Source organism: Scyliorhinus canicula, chromosome 10, assembly GCF_902713615.1.
Source record: "Scyliorhinus canicula chromosome 10, sScyCan1.1, whole genome shotgun sequence".
Classification (NCBI taxonomy): Eukaryota; Metazoa; Chordata; class Chondrichthyes; order Carcharhiniformes; family Scyliorhinidae; genus Scyliorhinus; species Scyliorhinus canicula.
This window is the reverse complement of record NC_052155.1, coordinates 153605989-153631213: the sequence shown is the minus strand read 5'-3', so window position 1 is coordinate 153631213 and position 25225 is coordinate 153605989. Positions and strand designations below refer to the sequence as shown.

The 25225-nt window shown below is 43.9% G+C and overlaps 1 protein-coding gene across 2 annotated transcripts in view; it reads left to right on the top strand.

The window, feature by feature from the left end:
* Positions 1-25225, top strand: part of LOC119972722 (ras-related protein Ral-A) — a 92810-nt gene that overhangs the window by 27708 nt on the left and 39877 nt on the right. The window contains exons 1-2 of one of the 2 annotated variants that reach the window (XM_038809934.1): positions 4756-4880; positions 18942-19112. In XM_038809934.1, the coding sequence (XP_038665862.1) occupies positions 4842-4880; positions 18942-19112 (210 nt within the window). In that variant the 5' untranslated portion in view covers positions 4756-4841. Of the gene's footprint in view, positions 1-4755; positions 4881-18941; positions 19113-25225 lie in introns of those variants that run through there. The other variant, XM_038809935.1, reaches the window with a different exon arrangement.

The following is a 25225-nucleotide window of genomic DNA, read 5'->3' as shown; positions in this document are numbered from 1 at the left end:
AATTTCTTGTTCTCTCTAGCTTTGACAGAGTCCTTCAGACTCCATGTCGATCCCCTTTCTCTCTCCACAGATGCTGTCAGACCTGCTGAGATTGTTCAACACTTTCTGTTTGTGTCTAAGGGACCTGGCAACGTACCAAGCGATTGGCAACGTACAATCTTTCTAGCTGGCATCACTGGCACTGAAATCCATTCACCGTTTCTCAAATTGTGTAGTAGACAAGATCTTTTTGTACTGACAACAGCATGCTGTCAGTGAACAAAAACAAAGAACAATACAGCACAGGAACAAGCCCTTCGGCCCTCCAAGCCTGCAATACCACTTGTGTAGTCACTGCATTGTAACAGTGTGAAATCTTTTTGCAGAAATAGAGAGTATCAAAGCCAACCTGTGGGGAAAATGGCTATCCTAATCAATTATTCTGTGCTATACACAGCAAACATTCAAATGGGCCAATGGCCACCACTTTCAGACCTGCAAAATGCTCAGATTACAAATGACCTTGGAAAGGCAAAGTAGCTCAAAATATTTGAATAGCCTGTACTTTTTTTGAATAGCAGTGTAACTTTAGTAACTCTTGCCCACTGACATTACTCCTGTATACAATAAGGACTCTATTTTGACCTGTGTCTATTTCTATCTTCAACCTTGGGTGCCTTCCATCTAGACCCGGTGACTTATTAACTTGGTGAAATGCTAATTATAGTTTTCTTCATTCATCAGCCTCTCAAAGCAAGGATGGTTTCATGATTGTGTCTCGGGTGACTCAGTAGGTCAATCCTTGAGCCACAATCTTTGGCCAGAGAGAGAAAAAGTTGACCTGAGGGAGGGTGTTCTCAGCCCAGGGTTCTGTTCGCTCCTTCCACTTTAGTAACGTCCCTGCAGCAGAGTTTGTGCAGTTTGTTTGCAACTGTTGCAACTTGTTGGTTGAGGTGCTGCCACGTGGCATTGGGTTAGTGGCACATTATTCCTGTGCACTGTCAATATCCTTTTCAATTATCTTTTTTTTAAAATTCCAAATGAGGGGCAATTAAGCGTGGCCAATCCACCTACCCTGCACATCTTTGGATTGTAGGGGGTGAGACCCAACCATACACAGGGAGAATGTGCAAACCACATGGACCATGACTGGGGCCAGGATCAAACTGGGTCTTTGGCACTGAGGCAGGAGTGCTAACCATTGTACCACAGTGCCACCCAACCCTTTTCAATAATGCCTTCAAAGTATCAACATGTTTTCTTTGTCCCCCTTGATCGGTGCTATTCTTTAGTTGTGAAAGGGTGATCTGCTTCAGAAGCCAGTTATTTGGCATGCGGATGCAGTGTCCAGACTAACATTGATTTGCATGATCATGGTTATGCTACTGGAGGAATTGACTTGAGAATGCTAATTTGTTTAACATTAGACTTTGTGTCCTGCAGAAATGTTGGTGGTGGAAATTCTCCACTGCCCAGAAGTGACCCAGATGTGTCTACCATATAGAAGGGTGGTGACGGCATTGGTCTTTGTTGTTTTATGGTGATTTCTGGACTCAGTTGTGCAATTTCTGGAAGGCTGCACTGGCACAGCTGCCAGTCTGTTAAATCACCTCTTGGTGTAATTTTGAGAAAGGTAGTTATTGAGATATAGAAGTGCTCTTAACTTCTGTAGTCTCCCCATCAATAACAATGGATAAGCATCCAGCGAAGGCTGGTGGATTGAGCAGAGAGACCAATCTTTATTTATGTGGAGTTGAAAAGGTTGAGCGTGGCCCGAAACGTGCTTGCAGTGTGGGTCACAACAGTACCTTAGACATAAGTTGTGATTTTTAAAATTTTTTTATTTATTTATAAATTTAGGGTACCCAATTCATTTTTTTTTTCCAATTAAGGGGCAATTTAGTGTGTTCAATCGACCTACCTTTGCACATCTTTGGGTTGTGGGGGCGAAACCCACACAAACATGGGGAGAATGTGCAAACTCCACAGTGACCCAGAGCCGGGATCGAACCTGGGACCTCGGCGCCGTGAAGCAACAGGGCTAACCCACTGCGCCACCGTGCTGCCCGGCATAAGTTGTGATTGTGGTCGACGGTTCCTTCGACCATCTCTAAGCCCATTTGAGGTTGAAAAGCTTCTTGTTGAATCAAAACTCGATCATGACCCCTTATGGAAGCAGGTCATGAATGAGCTCTATGACCAGGCTGAGGTAGATGGTGCAGAGAGTTGGTGCAATCGCACAGTAGATTGCCCAGATATGAAAGGGCTGGGTCTCCAATCCATGCATCCAACTGACCAAGAACAGTTGCTGTCATGCTGGTGCCTCTGGATAATAACACTGGACAAAGTCTCTGGACTTTACAAAAGTCTTCATAGTTAGTGGAGTCAAAGACCTTTTGACAGATCAATGAAGGTCATGTAGAGCTCTTTAGTGCTCGCCAGATCCGAGAAATGTGCCTGGTATAATGCAAAGATGATGTCTTTGATTTTCCCCTGGATGGCTGAAAACCACACTGGGTCTCCGAAAGAATGCCTTCACTGGTGGGAAGCAGTTCAGGATGATTTCTGAAAGTCTTCCCAACAGTGGACAGAAAGGATATGCCTCTTAGCTTCCACAAATTGAAACATTTCTTCTTGAAGAGTGAAACAATGATGGCATTTCAGGAGATGGAAGGTTGTAGCTCCTCCCAAGGCTTGATTTTGTGCGAGGAGTTCATAACCACCAGCTTTATAGATCTGCAGGAATGTTGTCTGAGCCTTATTACTCTGTTGGCTAGCATTTTTTAAAGTGTTGACAGCAATCACAAAATATGATCACCTTTGGGCCGTTGAGGGATTGTCTTAATTGCTTGGTCTGATATTGTTGACTCCCAATTGAGCAGGTTCTGATAGTGCTCCTTGGATGGCTGCATCAAAAATATTACTGTCCTAAATTTAGAAAGGGCGAGGCCATTAGTTTTTGTGTAGCATTTTATTTCATTAACCTTCTCTACTCACTGCTTCCATCTTTATGAAGAGATTGAAGTTGGTTTTTCCATTAGAATCTTTAACCAAATATCATTGAATACTGAAATCCGCCAATGTATTTGGAAGTTTGTCATCTAAAGACCATTCAGCAGCAACAAGCTATTATGTCCGAAGATATTCTTGAATATAGCTTCCTTTCGTTGCAAATGCTAACTATTGGGAAAACTTTAAACAAGGTCCTACAGATGCTCTTTGCATATTTGTTTTTGATAGGGTTGCCCTTGGAAGGATTTGGGAATCAGTGAGGATGTCTTAAAACATGTACTGCAATTGAGAAAAGGCTAAATCCCATGTGGTGGATAATAGCTGGAATGGCTCCAGCAGCTATTCCAGGCTCGCTCTTGGGTGCCAGAACACAAGTTCCAAAAGACCAGAAACTTGGTTCTTTTTGAAATTTAAAATATTGCACCTATCTTTGTTTTAATGATCCTGGCCCAGCTTGCCAATGTTAATTCATAATTGGTACCCAACTGTGTGTGGAGGGGAGGAAGATTTTTCAACTTCTAGATGTGAGGTGCAATTTCAGATGCTTAGATGAAGGTAATTAAATATTTCGGCATAATTGCTTCATTTCAATGAGCATTTTGAGTGTTGACATGGATTTGTTCACTTGGCATTTTTATACAAACCTAAAGTACCAGCAAGAATAAAATGTAACCAATTATTGTGTTCTCTCCAAAACCTTCCTATTAAGTTCTTTTACAGCAAAATCAATTTGACAAGATGGTCCTTTTTACCGTTTTCTAAATCTCCGAGAAACAATTTTCTCCCGTGTGTACAGACAGGTTGTCATAGATGCACATTAATTTAGGTCTTTGCTGGAGACTTCTGCATTGAATTGGTCTTCCCTTGAGGCACCCTTTTCTGTAATTATTGCTTCTCTGCAAGATGAGCTTCAGTTCTTTATTAAAGGGAGATTAGGCTGCACATGACTAGACAAAGTTCATTCGGCATCAGAGATTAAAATAATCTTGAGCATCCTTTTTGCGATTTTAATTTCTTTTTTTTATTAGATAATGTCATGTAGGAACATTAATTACCGCCTACGTTTGTATTTATTTTCAGAATTTCCTTTCGATAGGCAAGATTGAATCTTTCCATTTGGCACTTCTGCTATGATATATAGCTCATCCAATCTCAAACCAAGGGTTAATCTGATCAAAATGTTATGCTAACCATGCTGGATTAAGATCTATCTTTCAAATTAATGCCTTTATTTGTCAACATCTAGCTCATGCAATTTACACCAATAAGCTAGGATTGGATTCACCATTGAAACAAACTGTCCAGATATAAAATTTTAAGTAAATTAATAAAAGATGAAATAATATGCATGGTTTTCTTATTTCTTTATTGTCTCCGGAGTCCCAGCCCCCACCCATGGCCACACACAATTAAAACATAATGCTTCTCTCCATTGCCTGCTGCTCCTGTTCTCAGTACAGCTGTGTCCTTTGGACCTGCTCCTGGCTATTTTCTGGGTTTACATAGAACAGTACAGTACAGCACAGAACAGGCCCTTCGGCCCTCGATATTGTGCCGAGCAATGATCGCCCTACTCAAGTCAACGTATCCACTCTATGCCAGTAACCCAACAATGCCCCCCCCCCCCCCTTTAAACCTTGTATGTTTTAGGACACTAAGGGCAATTTAGCATAGCCAATCCACCTAACCCGCACATCTTTGGACTGTGGGAGGAAACTGGAGCACCCGGAGGAAACCCACGCGCACACAGGGAGGACGTGCAGATTCTCGTCACCTTTCTTCTTCAAGCTTGCTCCAGTCCCAGATGATGTTGAAAGCTTGCCTTGAACTGGTCATCCCAGTCCTGGAAAATGTTGAACGGGTTGTTGTCCAACATAATTCTTCCAACGGTAAGTTACCTCCTTGCTGCCATTGCTGCTCCTCCAATCACAGCTACTGTCTCTGGAAAAGCAGCAAGCGTGGGAGGGAGGGAACCTGTCTTTGGAGCTGAAATGGACAGAATCTGAGAGTGGATGAGCAGCTCCTCAGATTCTGCCTCACCTACTCACTTGCTGCTTAATTTGAACAGTTTCCCACTCCCTACTGCAATGGCTTCAATTCTTCACGTCCAGACTGCGGGAACTAATGAGCCTTCTTTCACAGGCTACTAATAGCATTATGGGGGTGAATTCCCCCTCTGTCCCATTTATTTTGAATCCTGTTCTGCATACTATTTTGTCTGTAATTTCTAAAATCACTGAACCATTGCAGCTTCAAATATATTCCAAATTTAATATAAAGTACCTGACACTGGCATCCTGAAGATTCCTTTTTTTCACTCTTGCTGCTGGACACCAAGAAATGGTATCTGCGTTAATGAAATCTCTGAAAAGTAAGATGGTTAGTCATACTGCGTGGAGATATGCTTTAAATCTTTGGCTATAATCTATCCTAACCTATAGCTCTGATTTTTAATTTATTGTTACACAATTTGTGATTTTTATGGAGCAATTATGCCTTTGGAACACCCATGAATGACTACATATGATGGCAGTGTGAAAATGTTTGATCTTGTTGCAGTGATTTGCATTTGGGTTTTTAGGCCTGAAAAAGGAAAGCATGGATCTGCCCTGCTCTCCTGAGTGTTTTGCAGATTGCCTGGTCAACCAGCAAGCTCCTTCATTCGTAAGATCATTTTTCAGCTTGCTGTTTTCGGTTGTTGAGCTCTGAGCTTTGGGGATGGATCCATCTTTTAATGTTAAGTAAGACTTGAGGAAACATCTGGAGTTGTAATTTAATTTTGTTTGCTTCAGAATGCATAATTTTTAATAACCGCCACCTCCAGAAAAAACCTCTGTGTACTTGACCTTCTTTGGGTATGAAAACTCTCTACATCCCCAGCCTTGCACACAAGGATGTGACATTTACCCGATGAAGGGCCTCACTTCACACCTTGTCATCCACTACAGGTACAGGCCACAGCTTCCCCCCTCACTTCACTTTCACTCCATGCACTGACCATACTACTTCTGATAGGATCCGCCCATAGATTCCAGACATGTTGCCCACCTCTGACCCCGCAAGTAGAAGGATCCTTTTCATTAGAGATGTCAGTGGTTCCTCTGGGAAAGTCGTCTGTACCAAAATCTGAACCTGGAGATAACTAAACCACTTTGACCCTGAGAGCCTGTACTTCACAGTTACTTCCTCTTCCTATTGAACATCTATAGTTACCCTTGAACCATTGTAGTTCATGTGGTGCATGGGAGAGTTTTCCAGATTTTTGACCAGCAACAGTGAAGGAATAGAGATATAGTTCCAAGTCAGGCTGGTGAGTGACGTCAAAGGGAACTTGCAGCTGATGTTCCAATGCAGTTGCTGCCCTTGTCCTTCTAGTTGGTAGAGGTCACAGTTTGCAGGTGCTGTCAAAGGAACCTTGGTAAGTTGCTACGAAAGAGAAAATGCTGGAAAATCTCAGCAGGTCTGGCAGCTCAGGACCCTGACCTTCCTGTTGCTTGCCATTTTAACAAAAGACCCTGCTCCCATGCCCACATGTCTGTTGTTGGCCTGCTGCAATGGTCTAGTGAAGCTCAACGCAAACTGGAGGAACAACATCTCATCTTCCAGTTAGGCACGCCTTCCGGCCTGAACATCGAATTCAACAGCTTCAGATCACCAGCTCTACCCCACCTCGACCCATTTGTTATCATCCCATTTCATTTTAACTGTCTTTTACCATTTCTTTCTTTCTTAATATATATTTAATTCTCCCCCCCCCCCCCAAAATCTTATCCACCTTTCCTTCATCTTTCTCCTCTTTGCTTCCCCCTTCCCCTCTCCCCACATCTACAGTTCATCCTCCGATAGTTTCCCTGCTGTTTGACCTTTCACGTTGATATACCATCCATTCACAGCGCGACCATATGAACAAGTGAACGAAGGCTTTATTACACAAAGAACTAGCCTGTCAGTGACTTCTGTACAAAATGAGCACCACCCACTGGGTGCAGGACTATATACCGTCTTGGGGGGACCAGAGGGGGAGCCCACTGGGGTTCCAGCTCAATCCTTAAAGGTAAAAGGTTACACAGGCACCACATCTCCTGGTGAATACATGCACCACATTCTCCCCCGTTTTAAAAAAAAAAACAAAGTCCAGTGGGGGTGACGTGGGTCAAATGTCCGGTTTGTCTGGAGGCCGGATTGTCCTTTTAGACCTCCTCAGCTCTGGCGGTGCGGCGGGCACGGACATCATAGATGATGCTGACTCCGAGAGCGTGTTGTTATTCGGAGCTTCCACCCAGCATGTCGGAGACCGTTGCGTGGATGGCAGCAGTTTGGGGGGGGGGGGTCGGCGGCGCAGACACAGGAGCCCCAGGGGAGGCAAAAGAGACACGGTTGGTGGCGGTAGGCGATGCCGGGGGGGGGGGGGGGGGGGGGGGGGGCGCGCGCGTGTTGTCAGGGGAACCAGCGGCGCCAGATCCCATAGGAAGACTATCTTGCCGTCCGTCTGGGTGCGCAACGTAGGCATGCAGCAGCTGGACCCCCTCGACTCGGGGGTCGGTCTTGTGGCTCCTCGCATGCCTCTGGAGAAGGACAGGCCCCGGAGTTGTCAGCCAGGGTGGAAGCTAGACCCCGGAGATGGACTTCCTGGGGAAGACAAACAAGTGGTTGTGAGGGGTTTCATTCGTGGCTGTGCAGAGGAGCGACATAATGGAGTGGAACACGTCGGGGAGGACTTCCTGCCAGTGGGGTTCCGGGAGACTTGGGGCAAGAAGGACAGCCTTCCATACCGTCGCGTTCTCCCTCTCCACCTGCCCGTTGCCCTGCGGGTTATAGTTCGTAGTCCTGCTCGAGGCGATGCCCTTACTGAGCAGGTACTGACCCAGCTCATCGCTCATAAATGATGTGCCCCGGTCACTGGATGTATGCAGGAAAACCGAACCGTGTGAAGATGCTGTGCAGGACCTTTATTGCTGTGGCCCAGGTCGGGGCAAGGGATAGCTGGAGTACTCGTCAATGACGGTCAGGAAGTACAGATTGCAGTCGGTGGACGGGAGTAGCCCCTTGAAGTCGATACTGAGGCGCTCAAAGGGCCGGGAGGCCTTTACCAGATGGGCCTTGTCTGGCCGATAGAAGTGCGGTTTGCACTCTGTGCAGACTTGGCAATCCCTGGTCATGGCTCTGACCTCCTCGATGGAGTAGGGCAGGTTGCAGGACTTAATAAAATGGACAAGCTGGGTGACCCCTGGGTGGCAAAGGTCATTGTGGAGAGCCCGCAGTTGGTCCTCCTGCACGCTGGCGCAAGTACTGCGGGAGAGGGCATCTGAGGGCTCGTTGAGTTCCCCAGGACAATACTTAATATCGTAAGTGTAGGTGGAGAGTTCGATCCTCCACCTCAAGATCTTATCATTTTTAATCTTGCCCTGCTGTGCATTGTCAAACATAAAGGCTACCGACCGTTGGTCGGTGACTAGGGTGAACCTCCTACCAGCTAGGTAGTGCCTCCAATGTCGCACAGCTTCCACAATGCTTTGCGCCTCCTCGACAGAGGAGTGTCGAATCTCGGAGGCATTGAGGGTTCTAGAGAATAAGGCTACGGGCCTGCCCGCCTGGTTGAGGGTAGCTGCCAGGGCAACGTCTGACTCATCGCACCCTACCTGAAAAGGGATGGACTCATCCACCATGGGGGCCTTAGTGATATCAGCCTTGGTGCGGCTGAAGGCTGAGGGGGCCTCAGCCGTCAGGGGAAACGTAGTGGTCTTAATAAGTGGGCGGGCTTTGTCCGCGTAGTTGGGGACCCACTGGATGTAGTATGAGAAGCCCCAGACACAGTTTGAGGGCCTTGAGGCTGTGGGGAAGGGGAAGATCCGTGAGGGGCTGCATAGGGTTGGGCCCCAGGACTCTGTTTTCCACGACATAGCTGAGTATGGCTAGCCGGGTTGTGCGGAAAACACACTACTTTATTATATGTGAGGTTGAGGGATTGGGCGGCCTGGAGGAACCTCCGAAGGTTGGCGTCATGGCCCTGCTGGTCATGGCCGCAGATGGTGACATTGTCCAAATACAGGTATGTAGCCCGTACTGGTCCACCATTCGGTCCATCGTTCTCTGGAAGACCGAGACCCCATTGGTGATGCCAAAAGGGACCCTGAGGAAGTGGAAGAGTCGGCCAGCTGCTTCAAAAGCAGTGTAGCGGCGATCTTCTGGGCAGATCAGGAGCTGATGGTAGGCAGACTTCAGATTCACCGGAGAACCCGGTATTACGATCTGGTTGACCATCTCCGCAAGCGGGAGTGAGGGTACGCATCCAGTTGCGTGAACCGGTTAATGGTCTGGCTGTAGTCCACCACCATCCGGTTCTTTTCCCCAGTCCTGACGGCCACCACTTGAGCTCTCCAGGGCCTGTTGCTGGCCTCGATGACCCCCCCTCTCTCGAGAGAGAGTTGCTGGACCTCTGACTTGATGTAAGTCATATCTTGTGCACTGTACCGCCTGCTCCTGGTGGAGATGGACTTACTGTCGGTGAGGTTCGCGAAGAGCAAGGGGGAGGTGGCCGCGACCTTGAGGGTCGTGAGGCTACATACCGTGAGGGGGGGGCAAGGGTCCGCCGAACTTCAGGGTCAGGATTTGATGACTGTATTGGAAGTCTAGTCCAAGCAGTAGAGGGGCGCAGAGGTGACGGAGGACATACAGCTTTAAAAAGGACATACTCAGTGCCCTGTATCGTGAGGTTCGTGACAGTGTACCCCCGGTTCCGGACTGTATAGGATTGATTCCTATTCCGAGGGAGATTGTTTGAGATGTGCAGGGAGCAGTGCCTTACCGTTTCGGGGTGTACGAAGCTCTCCGTGCTCTGAGTCGAAGAGACAGGGGGGGTCTCGTTCCCGTTGATCCAGACGACCATCATGGAACAACTCTGGTGCTTCAGCCACAACTTGTCGAGGGTGATGGAGCCGAGCTGCGGGTAATCGGTGTAGTCGGAGGAATCTGGGTCATAAAATGGCAGCCCCCCACGAGTCGCACATGGCTGATGACGCGTCTGAAGGGGCCGTTTCCGGCAGGCAAGCAGCCGCATTACAGGGTCTGCGGGCCTGTGAGTCCATGGGTCAGGCCTGAGGAGCTTTCGTCTTCTGGGCGTTCGATCTCACCAGACAGACTTTGGCAAAGTGACCCTTTGCCGCAGTCGCTGCATGTCACGGAGCGGACTGAGCAACGCTGCCGTGGGTGTTGGATCTGGGTGCCGGCGGGTAGTGAGCAGATGCCGTGCGAACACCTCGTTAACAGGCTTGATGAAGCGCTTCTTCAGAATCACGACCGTTGCCTTGTACGTGGCCACCTTTTCGATCAAAACTGAAATTCGATGGCTCACCTGGGCGTGGAGGAGGTGCAGCTTGCGAGCTTCGGATGAGCCGAGGTAGGCTTCGAAGCAGCGGAGCCAGTGAGAGAAGATCCCCTTGGTTTCTGGGGCAAGGGCTTCTTAGTAGAGTTTTTCTGGCTTGAGAGCAGCGTCCATAGTGACGTTGTTTGTATAATATATTGATATACAATCAATTCACAGCGAGACCATATGAAACAGTGAACAATGGCTTTATTACACAAAGAACTAGCCTGCCAGTGACTTCTGTACAAAATGAGCACCACCCACTCTGCGCAGGACTATATACCGTCCTGGGGGGGGGGGGGGGGGGGGGGGGCGGAGCCAGAGGCGGAGCCCACCGGGGTTCCAGATCAATCCTTAAAAGGTAAAGGATTACACAGGCACCACATCTCTTGGTGAATACATTCACCACACATTTGTTCTCTCTGGGGACTGCCATTAGCACTCTTTCCCCTTGGTTTCCGTGGCTATTAGCACCCGGTTTCCCTTAGTTTCTGTGGCTATGACTCATCTTTCATTCTCTCTCCACAGTATAAATATTTACCACTTTGTGTCTGTTAGCTTTGACAAAGAGTCATCGGACTCAAAACGTTAGCTCTTTTCTCTCCCTGATGCCAAACCTGCTGAGATTTTCCAGCATTTTCTCTTTCGTTTCAGGTTCCAGCATCTGCAGTAGTTTGCCTTACTTGGTAAGCTGCTGCCGTGCACTTAGATGGCTGTCACCAATCGGTGGTGGAGAGAGTGGATGTTAAATTTGGTGAGTGGGGTGGCAATCGAGCAAGCTGCTTCTGGATGGTGTTTAGTTCCTTGAATTTTGGAGCTGTGCTCATCCAGGCAAGTGGGAAGTATTCCATCACACTACTGATTTGTGCCTTGTAAATGGTGGACAGGCTTTGGGGAATCGGGAGATGAATTCCTCTGCAGAATTCCCAATCTCTGACCTCTTGTAGGTAAGGTATATGGCTGGTCTAGTTCAGTTTCTGGTCAATGGTAACCCCAGGATGTTAGTGTGTGATTCATTCAGTAATGTCATGGTTAGATTCTCTTTGATTTTGAATTCTCCAACATCCCCAATTTTAATTGCTCCATTGGTGGCTGTACCTTCAGCTGCCTGGGCCCAAGCAGTTCCCTCCCCGAATCTCTACTGCTTTATCTTGCTTTCCTCCTTTTTAAGGCATGCAAAATATACCTCTTTTTGACCAAACGTTTGGTCATCTGCCTGATCGCTTAATGTGGCTTGGTGTCCTACTTTGTTTTAAAATTCTCCTGTAAAGCACCTTGGGATGTCTTGTTAAATAAAAGGCTCTTAAGTTAAATTATGTAATGTTAAACTGGGAAATGACTTAAGTGAAGAAATTGCATAGATATATAACAAGCCATTCAGCATAACTAGTTTGTTCTAGTGAGTATACTCCCATTCTATCTACTTCAACACAGCCTTTCAGCATAAATTTCTATCCCGTCTAATCCTTTCAAGTTATTTGCCTCAATCAATGGTTGTGGTAACAAATTCCACATTCTAACCACTGCAAAAAGAAATTTCTCCTTTTTTCCCAATTGGATTTGTTTGTAACTGTCTTGCATTTAAGGGCCCAAGTTTCAGATTGTTAAACAAGTGGAAACATTTTCTACCCTATCCAACCCATAGTTTTAGAAGTGATCTGATGGAGGTCTTCAAGCCCTTTGTGCTACAAAATAAAAGCTTCACCTTGTTCATTCTTTCCCAAAAGCTGTAATTTGTCCATTCTGGTATCAATCTTGTAAATCGTATTTTCACATTTTACCAGTGTTGCTATTTCCCTTTTGTGTAGCAGGGACACCCAAAGCTCGTACAGTACATATGAAGTATGGCCTGACCATGGTTTTAAACCGGTTTGACATAACTCACCACTACTGAATTTGATACCGAGCAATAGATCTCGGTGCTTTATTAACATTCTTAATTCCTTTACTGATCTTGTGATACTGCTTTCAATGATTTGTTCACTTGTATCCTCAATTCTTTAAAACGAGCAAGATACTGTGGATGCTGGAAATCCGAAATATAAACAAACTGTTGGAAATACTCTGTAGACCTGGCAGCATCTGTGGAGAGAAACTGATTTAATGTTTCACGTCCGTATGACTCTTCAGAGCTAAAATCATCATGACTGACCAGTCTGCAAGTTTCTAATATTGTCTTTTTATTTACTGTTGGCTGTATTTCTCAGTTTGGTATCATCTTCAAATTGTATAGAATCATGGCATGGTACAGAACAGTAGAGTTTGCACATTCTCCCAGTGTCTGCGTGGGTTTCCTCCAAGTGCTCTGGTTTTCTCCCATAATCCAAAGATTAGGTGGAGTAGCCATGATAAATTGCCACCTATTGTCCAAGGGTTAGGTCAGAGTTACAGAGATAGGGTGGGAGAGTTGGCCTAGGTTAGGTGCTCTGTCAGAGGGTCCGTGCAAACTCGATGGGCCGAATGGAGTTTCATTATGGGGTGGCACAGTGGTTGGCATTGATGCCTCACAGCGTCGAGGACTCGGGTTCAATTCCAGTCTTGGATCACTGTCGGTGTGAAGTTTGTACATTCCATGTCTGTGTGGATTTCCTCCAGGTCATCCGGTTTCCTCCCACAGTCCAAAGATTGGATTGGATTTGTTTATTGTCACTTGCACCGAGGTACAGTGAAAAGTATTTTTCTGTGAGCAGCTCAACAGATCATTAAGTACATGGGAAGAAAAGGGAATAAAAGAAAATACATAATAGGGCAATACCAGGTATACAATGTAACTACATAAGCACCGGCATTGGATGAAGCATACAAGGTGTAGTGTTAATGAGGTCAGTCCATAAGAGGGTCATTTAGGAGTCTGGTAACAGTGGGGAAGAAGCTGTTTTTGAGTCTGTTCGTGCGTGTTCTCAGACTTCTGTACCTCCTGCCCGATGGAAGAAGTTGGAAGAGCGAGTAAGCCGGGTGGGAGGGGTCTTTGATTATGCTGCCTGCTTTCCCCAGGCAGCGGGAGGTGTAGATGGAGTCAATGGATGGGAGGCAGGTTCGTGTGATGTGCCGGTTAGGTGGATTGGCATGCTAAATTGCCCCTTGATGTACAAGTTAGGCTATGGGATTATGGGGAGTGTAAATGGATTGCTCATTCAAAAGGGTAGGTACAGACTCAAATGGGCCAAATGGCCTCCTTCTGCACTGTAGGGATTCTATGAACAGAAAGAAGCCATTTGCCCATCTTGCCTGATATGCACTTGCATTTATATAGCATCCTTTTTGTGAGACTTTTCAGTTGACTCGAGAGTCAGCATATATTTTTAAATAGTAGATTCTACCTGATGAACCTCATTTAATGTTTTGAAGAGGTGACTAAAGAACAGAGGAAGTCTAAACCAAGAAATGTCTATGAATGTTATTTTGTCAGACTTCCAAAAACATTTGATGGTCTCTCCATTGAAACTGCTAGCTGAAGGAAGTAAGGCAAATTATTGACCTGGCTAAAAAATTGGCTGAGAAAGGAATCTTGAGGGTCATGGACAGGTATTGACATGATGTGACAAGTGGTGTCCCTGTTGGGGCCTCAAACATTTTGCTATTTATTAGACTTGGATGATGGGATTTTTATAACGTACATCCAAATTTGTTAGTGATGCAAAGATGGAAGCATAAAATTCCAAGAAGGTATAATACATTAAGTGAAAGAGCAAAACTGTAGTAAATGGATTTCAGCCTAGATGAATGTTTTGGATCTAAAATGGTAAAAAGCTAGAATCGGTGAAGATCCAAAGAGATGGGGTGGAGGAGTTTCAGGTACGCTGAGCATTAAAATGTCATGAACAAGTACAGAAAATGAAGTGTTGACCTTTATTGCTCGTGGAACAGTGTAAATATTGGACCAGAACAGTATTTTCTGCTTCCAGTGACATCCAGGCACTGATGCTGCATCCACAGTACAGGAAGTGCACGGCACAAATTAATGCAACTAAATTGCATACTACTCGCTTTATGACGACAGGGCATCCCAATGTGCTTTGCAGCCAAATAACAATGACTTAGAAATGTGGTCACTATAATATTGCAGTTTGCATGAAACTTAATTAACCCATTACTAGCCACAATAACCAGAGTGGACAATGCCATCATAACCTTCATTTATCACAAAAGCCCTCTTACCACACCCGATCAGTCTATTCAAATGTAGTTAGCCAAGTAATTTGATCTTTTCAGGACACAATGTTCAACTGAACTTCATCCCCCTGCCCCCCGTTTTACCCAAATCATCAATGTGTGTTCAGTTTCAGTGGGTCCTTTACATTCCCTTTTGAAAACCTTGAGCTCAGAAATAGTACTTAATTCAGCTGGAAGTAAGTTGAGTCGCATGCTCCCAAGCAATCGGCTATGGAATAGTTCACACTTTAAAAAAAGAAGTCTCCATTTCCCTTCCAGTCGTTTGGTTAACTATCTTAGACTCTAATCAGATTTTCCAATTCCTTGATGACTAATATTCGATTAAGATGCTGAAACAATAATTTACTTTCCACTTTCAAAGCTTGAGGTTTTATTTAATTGATCATAAGGGAGGAAATGCTGTGTAGAATCGTTGATATAAAACGGGAGACCTGTCAACAGACAAATCGGAGAAAATGTACTGTATCTGATAAAATTTGTCAGTTTAGCTCAGTTGGCTGAACAGCTGGTTCGGTGATGCAGAGTGAGGCCAGGATGCTAAAACATATATAGCAATTGGGGCGAATAGAATTAAAAGGTTATGGGGAGAAAGCAGGATTAAGCTATTGAGTTGGATGATCAGCCATGATCATGGCGGAGCAGGCTTGAAGGGCCAAAAGGCCTCTTCCTGTTCCTATCTTCTATAAATACCGGCTGAGGTTATTCATGAAGGCCTCGCCTTCTCAACCTCTCCTTGAGGTTGGTGGCCCTCAGGCTAAATTGGCACCAGTCAGCTCTCCTCAAAGGGGAAAGCGGCCTATGGCCATCTGGGACTCCGGCGACTTTATTAGTTATTTGCAGAAAATTGGATTAGTAATGAGAACCTCTTGATGGAAAAACTATAGTTGTACAGTTTATTTTATTCTTTCATGGGACATGGGCTTCGCTTGGTAAGCTAGCATTATTATTACCCACGAAGTTCGTGAGTCACTGTCTTGAATTACTACAATCTACATGGTGTAGGTACACAAGTACGAGGATTTCACCCAACAACAGTGAAGGAACAGTGAAATAAATTAAAGTCATCATGGGGGGGGAGAGAGGGAGAAGGTTAGAGATTGTCATTGTTCGGGACTTGTGGTGGGGATGTACTTGCCAATTATCAACCTGCGGCTGAGTTGTCCAGGTCTTGCTGCATTTCCACATGGACTGCTTCAATATCTGAGGAGTCGCAAACGATGCTGAACATTGTGTGATCATCAGCAAACCTCTATACTCTGTGACCTTGTGAACACTTAAATTCAGTCCAGACAAGTGGGTTGAATGTTTTTGGTTTCAATATTGAATAAATATAGTTGTATTAATCTGGTTTTCATTTATTTTGTCTGTCAAAACTACCAATGTAGCGATTTCTTCAAGGAATTAATAGAATATTGGGTAGCAGAGATCTTGTACTAATGCAGTTAGTAGCTACTATGTGTTGAACTGCTGCTTTTAAGAGTCCTCATTAAATTTTTGATTCGAGCAGATGTCATCTCCAGTTTGAGCCCTGCTTAATTGCACATCTGCACAATTTGTTTTGGAAGCTGTTGCACTTTAAATAACCATTAAAAATTCTAGTTTCTCAACTATATACCAAGCATAAGAGTTTTGTTTTGAGGTGAATTTCAGCCCACATTGTTTCATCACCTATATATAGGATTTCTCAATCTATTATGCAACAGTTTCATCTCAGTCGCAGAACCCGATTGTAATGCTGCCTCGGGTATCGAGGTAGGAGGGCTGTATGTGGGATAATTTCGCTGGCTAGATTTAGTCCTCGTTTTCTTAATATTTTTACTTGGACACTTTTTTTGTAACGTTTATTATTGCAAATGTGTAGTTGTGATATTTTAGGTTTTTTTTTTAAAAATCTTCTTTTGAATAGACACAAGGGAGCCTAAAGATGACTGCCAGTTGCCTGGCCCTGTGTGGTCAAACTTTAGCTCCAAATGGTTCATGTTCAGATTAATGAAGAAATTTGAAATTAAATCCTCACTTCCACAAGGGTAAACAGAAACTCATTGTGGCTTTCCTGAAGGTGCAAACAGCTCTTTCCTATCTCAACCTGGGAGAATGGGGCCTACTCAAGTTTTAATAATAATAATCTTTATTGTCACAAGTAGGCCTACATTAACACTGCAATTAAGTTACTGTGAAAAGCCCCTAGTCACCACATTCCGGCGCCTGTTCGGGTACACAGAGGGAGAATTTAGAATGTCCAAATTACATAACAGCACATATTTTGGGACTTGTGGGAGGAAACCGGAGCACCCGGAAGAAATCCATGCAGACACAGGGAGAATGTGCAGACTCCGCACAGACAGTGACCCAAGCTGGGACCCTGGCGCTGTGAAGCAACAGTGCTAACCACTTGTGCTACGATGCTGCAAGTTAGTGACTTTGAGACACTTAAAATGGCTAAAAAGACAATGGATGGGACTGACCCAATGACTAACATGGAAGCATGATTCAACAGTTTTGAACTGTGACCATTTTTGAATGCTATGAATGGGAACAGCTACAGACTTATCTTATTTTTATGGAATGGACCGGGGCTGAGTTTACTCTGTTAAAAAAGGATTTTGCTTAATACCAGTACTAATCACCCTGGATGGTTCAGCAGTTGCCAGCTTCTCTCTGGTACATGGCCTCTAGTACATGGACAGGGACAAATTGGCAAACTATAATCTAGCTGGGACAACATGAGTCTGAGAAATTAATGGATCTCCATCGCCCCCCGAAACAATACAGCACATGTAACTGAACTGATGTGATGGGTGGCAGATCCAGGTGGACCATGGTGAGAAGAAAAAGTTGGTAGGTGCCAGTTATGGCTCTCAGCAGTACCACTGTCTGAAATGGCCATTCCTGGGGCCGGGAAGCAGCAGCTGTTGAGGACACGGCTACTATAGCCAGTGACATTGAGTCTTAGTTTTATTCTCTGATCCAACCTCCTCCCTTTTCAGTTACGTATACTTTTTTTTAATTGTTTAGAGGGGAGATGGAGATCTGTTTAAATTTACCAGCCTAATGTTTCCTCCGGTAGATTATAATTCAATTTGTCCCCCTCTTTGTCTTTAATCACTCACCTCGAGATCTTGGGAGTAAACCATTTCTGGGATCGCTCCTGTTAAAAGTGAAGTTGTTCCTTAGGAAGTCTGCTCTCTGCTTTCCTCCACAACCTGTTGTGCAGGGAAGTGCGAATTCACATGGTTGAGGGAAAGAGCCAGTGCCAAATGTCAGTTTACAACCCAATCACTTTCATTCTGTAAAGCCAGCCTTTTTGGTATATTTTTACTACATAAAAATGGGATTTGCCTGTATTTTGTGTGCTCCGTGCTGCAAATAACCAATAAAGTCACTGTAGACCCAGGAAGAGCTCTGGGGAAACAACTTCAGAAAGAGTTCTCTGCCAGGGGAGGAAAGAGGAAGTTCAATCGGCTGATATTCTGCTGAAAGAGTCCCAGCAATCGCAAATGCTTTAACGATAGAATTAGTGAAGAATGGAAAACCGCTTTCTCCCAAAAACTTTTGAGTCCATCTGAAACGGCCGGCCAACCTCCGTAGTGAACTGCAATAGTCATTACAGCTGCTCAACCAAAGTTGCAGCCTCCCACACTTTGGAAAAGATTTTACATCTTTATCACTTTTACCTAAATAACTCTTAGCAGTCATTTTTTTAAATACAAACTAACCTTGTTCGCAACAAAAGCTTTTCTGCTGGGATATTTTCAAATTGAACCACTTGTAAATTAAAAGGAGTTTCCGCTCGCACTGCTCTACTTACACACATTCTTAATTCGAGGACCCCTTTAAGGAAACTCACTTTCCGTGGTTGTGACAAATAAGTGAGTATGGCCCAGCAAGGCCTAAAGGAACTCGTGGAAGATTAAGAAGAAATGCATATCATTGAGCACAATAATTAATAAGGTAGGCATGTGAAATGACTGTTACAGATTTTCATGATGTTACCTGAATTTTGAGCTGCGATTTCATTCGCCACAAAGGCATGGATGGGTGTTTTTCAAACTGTTTGTTTATACATGACCCTGTAGACTCACCCAAGATATTGAAATGCAAGTACAAACCTTTCCTGTTGTAAGAAATGGCTTCCATGTTCTTGGGGATGGATTTGAATATTAGTGCTTAGTCCTGACGTTCTTTTTCCTGAGCTGGCTTGAGTTGAAAAATAGGTGGAAGTTGCCATCAAGGCACTCATCAAAGATGCAGTTTGTTCCTCCACCCCAGTTTCCAATTGTTAAATGATTCCATAGATTTTTTTCAATTTCAATCATAATTACATTTGAGTGAAGAACATTTTAATGCTGTACATATGCCCACTGTGTTCTAAGTTTATTCTTGATTCCTGTTTTATTCTTGATTCCTGTTTTAGGTGGAAAATTGCTATCAACCTTTTTTTGGTTTTGGTGGTAAAACCTTTAATCACAAAATGGCAGCAAACAAGACCAAAGGCCAGAATTCCTTGGCTCTCCACAAAGTAATTATGGTAGGAAGTGGTGGTGTCGGGAAATCTGCCTTAACGCTACAATTCATGTATGATGAGGTAAGAATTTTTGTCAAATATGTTTTCTATCATAACAGGCGGTAGGAATTTTGCAGATTTCTCAATCTGAGGACTTGCGTTCTGCAATAAATGTCTGAGGCTGTATTTCATTGACTAATCTTAACATCATGAAAGAAAATAGCTTACAATTACCAGCTACACATTGAAATGAAACCTTTACCTCCTAACTGCTATCTTTTAATCTCCACTCAAGCAAAATCCATCTTTGGTCAAAATCCACATTTAAATACCGTTCGAGAAAACATGGTTACCTGCTGTACACTTAAAGTTCCTTTTAGAAAGGAAAGAAAGAAAATTGCTTATTGTCACGAGTAGGCTTCAATGAAGTTACTGTGAAAAGCCCCTAGTCACCACATTCCGGCACCTGTCCGGGGAGGCTGGTACGGGAATCGACCCATGCTGCTGGCCTGCTTGGTCTGCTTTAAAAGCCAGCGATTTAGCCGAGTGAGCTAAACCAGCCCTTGGTTTTAGGGCAGCACGGTGGCACAGTGGATTAGCCCTGTTGCCTCACGGCGCTGAGGTCCCAGGTTCGATCCCGGCTCAGGGTCACTGTTCGTGTGGAGTTTTCACATTCTCCCTGTGTTTGCGTGGGTTTCGCCCCCACAACCCAAAAGATGTGCAGAGTAGGTGAATTGGCCATGCTAAATTGCCGCTCAATTGGAAAAAAAAAAATGAATTGGGTACTCAATTTAATTTTAAATAAAGAGTTCCTTTTAAAAGACTGATTGGAGATAAAGAGAAATCTGGCCAGGGAACAGCCTGCATGTCTGTCTATCAGACTACTGCTAAACCTGCCAGCCTTTTGAGAAACTGCTGTTCTGTTCACAGTCAAATCTTTAAACCCTTTTGAGAGAAGCTGCTGATCTGTTCACATCCAAGTAGAAACTGAATCCAACAGCTGACTGCCTCAGGCCCTGGCTACTATGATTGACTATAGAATTTTACTAGGGTGAAGCACGATGACTCTAATTATCTACTCCCCAGGGAATCTTGTTTATATAAATAAAATTCCCGTAGCCCAACATCAGGTAAACAATATACATGATTGGAATGACCATGATCTTTTACGATGCTTTAATTGCACCTCTTGTAGCCACAAGGCTTGGCTGTCTTTCAAACCGGAATTTTGAAATACATTACTGCAACAGTCACATATTAATCTAGACCGTTGACCCTGACTGCACCAAATACAGCATATTTGAAGTTCCTACATTCATCACATTAGAAACCAGGAAACATTTTAAAAGAGCCCAACTGCCTGAATAAAATGTGACTTTTTTTACACAGGGTAACATAACCCAGTTGTCTTTTAATCTGGAATAGAATTTCCGGGATTAACTTCTTTTTTTTTTAAGCCTGTCAGCCTATTAGATGGGAAATGCAATGCAGATCATGACACATTGCAGTGCATTTGCAAACTTCATATTGTGGAGCAATTGCATCAGTGTGATTTACAAAATGTAGATTTTGAGTACCTAAATATTATTCAGTCTCCTATTTCAATCTACTATCGTATCATTCTTGGGATAGGGGTGTTGCGGGCAAGGCTGGATTTATTGCACATTGCCTGAGAAAGTGTTGGCGAGCCAGCTTGAACACTTCAAACTGTTACAAAAGACAACAGGAGCCACATTGGATGAAGGTGTTTTTAATACTGTTTTTGTTATTCTTGGTAGTGGTTTGATGTAAATCAGTGTCTTGCTATGTCACTTAAGAATGCAGTTAAGAATCCACCACATTGATTTGGGAACAGAGAAAACCGGTTGACGAGATTTATTTTCGTATAGGATATTTAGCAAACTAATTGGGCTTTTGTAACAGCCCAACAGCTTCATGGTCACTTAATGATATCAGCTTTTTATTTCAACTTTTTAACTGAATTCTAAAACTGTCATGGAGGAATTTCAACTTGGATGTTTCCGGTCCCAGCTATTCATTCATGGTTAGCTAGTGGGGTGTTACAAGACAATGTCAAACTAGTATTGATTTCTTTGTTTGCTTATGATTTTTCCCTGTTACAGCCCACTGTAGGACTTGCCACTCACCTGGCTCACATAGCTATGCCATCTGTTTAATTCCCCATCTCCTTGTTCTTTGCTGTCCCAACATGTTTAAGCGGTTCATTGCATGATCTCCATGCTAATCCTGTCACAATCGTCCTATTTTCCTAGTTCAGTCTTTACCTGAATCCTTTGTTACCTGAGGTCATCAGTGACGGGTAAAGGTAATTTATAAGAAATAGAAGATGTGGAATAGCTACGGTAAGAATTGACTTGTAGGGGTGGTTTTGGCGCCCAACAGTAACTACATTTTAGGACATGATATACAGGAAGAAATAATGGGGGCTTGTAACAAAAGGCACAGCAACAATCATGGGTATTTTTAATTTAATAGGTTGGACAACTCTGATTGGCAATGGTAGCTTGGAAGATGAATTGATATGCATTCGAGAATTTCCTGGAGTCAGCAGTTCTAGAGTCAACTGGAGAACAGGCCACTCTAGACCTGATGTCTCATCAAACATGATTAATTGATAACCTCTTATAATGGTGCCTCCAGACATCAGTGATAACAACATGATTACATTTCGTATTGGTTGAGGAAGAGTGGGTCTAAGAATAGTGTTTTTAAACTTAAATAAAGGCAATTACAAGGTTCAAGGTTATGGAGCCATGCCTGGACATAAAGTGAACTGGGAAATTCACTTCAGGGGTAGGTCAGAAATGATTCAGTGGCAGATATTAAAATAAATATGTAGTAACGTTCTGTAGAGGTTCATTCCAGTTTAAAAGAATGCAACACCCATGGCTTAAAAGATTGTCAGATTGAAAGAAAAAGTTAATGCAAAGAATAATGGTAGGTCAGAAGAATTAAAAAAAATAGCTAAATGTCAAATAATGCTGGAGCAATTAGTGTGGGAGCATGGTATCTAGAAATCTGAACAGTTTCTGCAAGTATTTACAATAAAAGAGCATCGGTCAGCAGGAGTGTCTGGTGAATTAGTGGAAAAAAAGGAAATGGTGGAAGTATTGAATATATTTTCTCTATCCATTGTAGAAGACTCAAAACATCCCCCGAAATATTTACAAATGAGAAGGAGGTATAAACGATTACAATCACCAGGGCAAGGGTACTGAGAGAGGAGCTTTTAAAACTAGAAGTTGACACGCCTCAAGGAACTGATGCACTTTGCCCTCTGGTTGTAAAATCTCTCTTCCCCCCCTGTCCCCCGAGCAGCTGATGGTAACCAACTCTTCAAAAGTGAAGAATAAACAGACCCCATTTCTTGTGGAACCTCTCAATCCCTCCCCCCCCCCTCAAGGTAAACCTGACGTTCTCCAAATACAGGCTGACCTCTACCCCAACAGGACCTACCTCCAAGAAATCAGTGAGATGAAGGCTAAATCTTCCCCCGCTCTCATCTGCAGTTCCGGAAAGTTCGACTCCCCACATGTGGCCCTTGGGGGATTGGGCTCCAAATCCAAATGCAAAATCGACGACGGTCCTGAAAAATGACTCCCAAAATTTCTTCAGCCACACACGCACACACCATCCTCTACCTTATCATGTGCACCACCTTTAACTGTATTAACCCCAGCTTCTCACACACAATTGAGGCATTCACCATCCACAACACCTCACACTACAACCCCTCCTCTGATGTCACCCCCAGCTGTCCCACCTTAATCTGCCTTAACCGTACACCAGGCTTGTAAAATTCAATTTATGTGCTGGTCCCAGTCCCGAGCCATCTGCACCCCCAGGCTTACATACTCACACACAGAGGCACGCGCACAGAGGGGCGGGCACGCGCACAGAGGGGCGGGCACCTTTCCTTCCACAGCATTCCTCACCGAACAACGAGCTCTCAGGCGGACTAGTGCTCGTCCCTTTTCGTCCTGTATTTGTGAATTGCGCTTTCACATAGCCGTCCGTCAGTCCAGAAGTAAAACACTCGAACACGTTGGTAACGAATATTCGTTTATTCACGGCCGGGACAAATCTCTAAGTAGTCGGGGAACCACCTTCGAGAAGTGCCAAAGTCCCAGTGTACGGACTGTCCCTTTATACAATCACAGCTTAGAGGTGGTCCCCTTAAATTCCTAGATACACCAATGATTTGGTAAGGATCCAGAACATGTACTTATATGGAGTTGTTTTTCCTGAGGTAGGGTGGTGACTATGACATCACTAATACTGCTCCTGCTAACGGTGTTCTTATCCTATCCGTCCATCAGGTCCAACTTCCTTATCTCCTTCCCTCCCGTGCTCCTGAGTCAGCTCTTTCACATTCCAATGCCCATTGTCTCAGTTGACAAGGTTTTACACACTCATCTTTGCTGTCTCTGCACTAACAAATACAGAGAGCTGTTCTCATTTCATTCCCTCAACCCTTTAACATCCTTTTACTGGATGATCACCAGATATATTTCAGAACCTTAATATTACGTACAGACAGCAAAGTTAAAACAAGACAATAAATGTAATCCACTTCCACATATTCTTCAGTTGGCTTTTCGACATCCTCCTATTACCACAACTTTACTGGAGTCCATTCATATAAAATTTCCCCCAAAACTGGGTGGCTGCTAGAGCTTTTGATTGTTGGCCCTTTTCACCCAATGTGCGACCTCCACTTGCATGTCACCAGCAGAAGATTCAATAAGTAGAAAATCATAATGAGGTCGGGAAGAGTCGACATGATTTTTGTGAAAGGCCTACATGTTTACCAAATCTGAGTTATTTTGAGGAAGTGATGAGGTGGATAAACTCAACTGTAAATGTGGTGTATTTGGATTTGTGGAAGGAATTTGGTATTGTCAACAAAGGTTACTACATAAGAGCTAATGATGTCAGGGATGATAGCACAGATGGAGGATCATTTCGCTAACAAGCAAAGAGTATGGGGAAATGGGTTATTTTCAAATTGGCAAGCTGGAACTGTCATGGCTCAATGCTGGGGCCTCAACTAATGACAGATTAATGTCATGACTTGAATGACGAGACCAAATGTTTGGTTGCTAAATTTGCTGATGAGACGAGTTTAAGTTGAGAAGGTGTAAGGACTCTGCAATGGGATATAGGTAGAAGTGTGGGCAAAAATTTGACAAATGGAGTATAAAGTGGGAAAATGTCAACTTGTCCACTTTGGCAGGAAGAATAGGAAATCAGTATTCTATTTAAAGGAGTGTTTGCAGGGCTCTACAGGGATCTACGCGCCCTGTATGCAAGTTAGTATGCAAGTGATTAGAAAGGTGAATGGAATATAAAAGTAGAGAAGGTTTTCCTTTAGTGTACAAGGCATTAGTGAGACCACATCTGGCATGGCGTACAGTTTTGCTATCCTTAAAGGGCATAATTGCATTAGAAGCAGTTCAAAGAAAGTTCACGAGTAATTCCTGGAATAAGTTATCCTGTGAGAAGTTTGGACAGGTGGAGGCCACAAGTAGATCAGCCGTAACCATGGCAATTGGGGGATCAGGCCTGAGGGGTTAGAGGCTGGTACTACTTAAGTATGTACTTTTTGCCTTCTAAACCGCCATCTCTTCTCTTTCCTTTTGCCCGCCCCCACCCCATACTAGATTCTCCATGTCCTCCTTTTGACCACAAATCCTCAACCTAAACCTCTATCTTTTTTTAAAAAATCTTCTTTCCTCCCCACACCAAGTAAATTCCTGTTGAACCCTCCTTCACTACTTGAAATTATTTTGTCCTCGCTCAATCTTGTCCTGCACATAATCCGTACCCATGACATCCTACTTCACATAGATCTTTCACAGGGTCTTTGTTGTCCCAAAAATATGCCTCGGGCTGTTTTAACCATTTTTATTGGCATCCATGGTTGTTTTTCACCCCAATCCTTTTTTGATATTTCTCCCTGGGATAAAAGCGACTGGCTGGCTTCTTTGGCACACTTCCCAACAACTTCTGGTTTGCCATCTGCCTCGGTCACCTTACTTAACTCACACTTGTTTTTAGTCATCTGCTCTCCAGATTCCTACTGTCTGCTATTTCTTTTTTTTTGGAACTGTTTTTTATTGAGTTTTCATATTTTATATCCAACAAATTACAAATTATTAGAAAAAAAACAC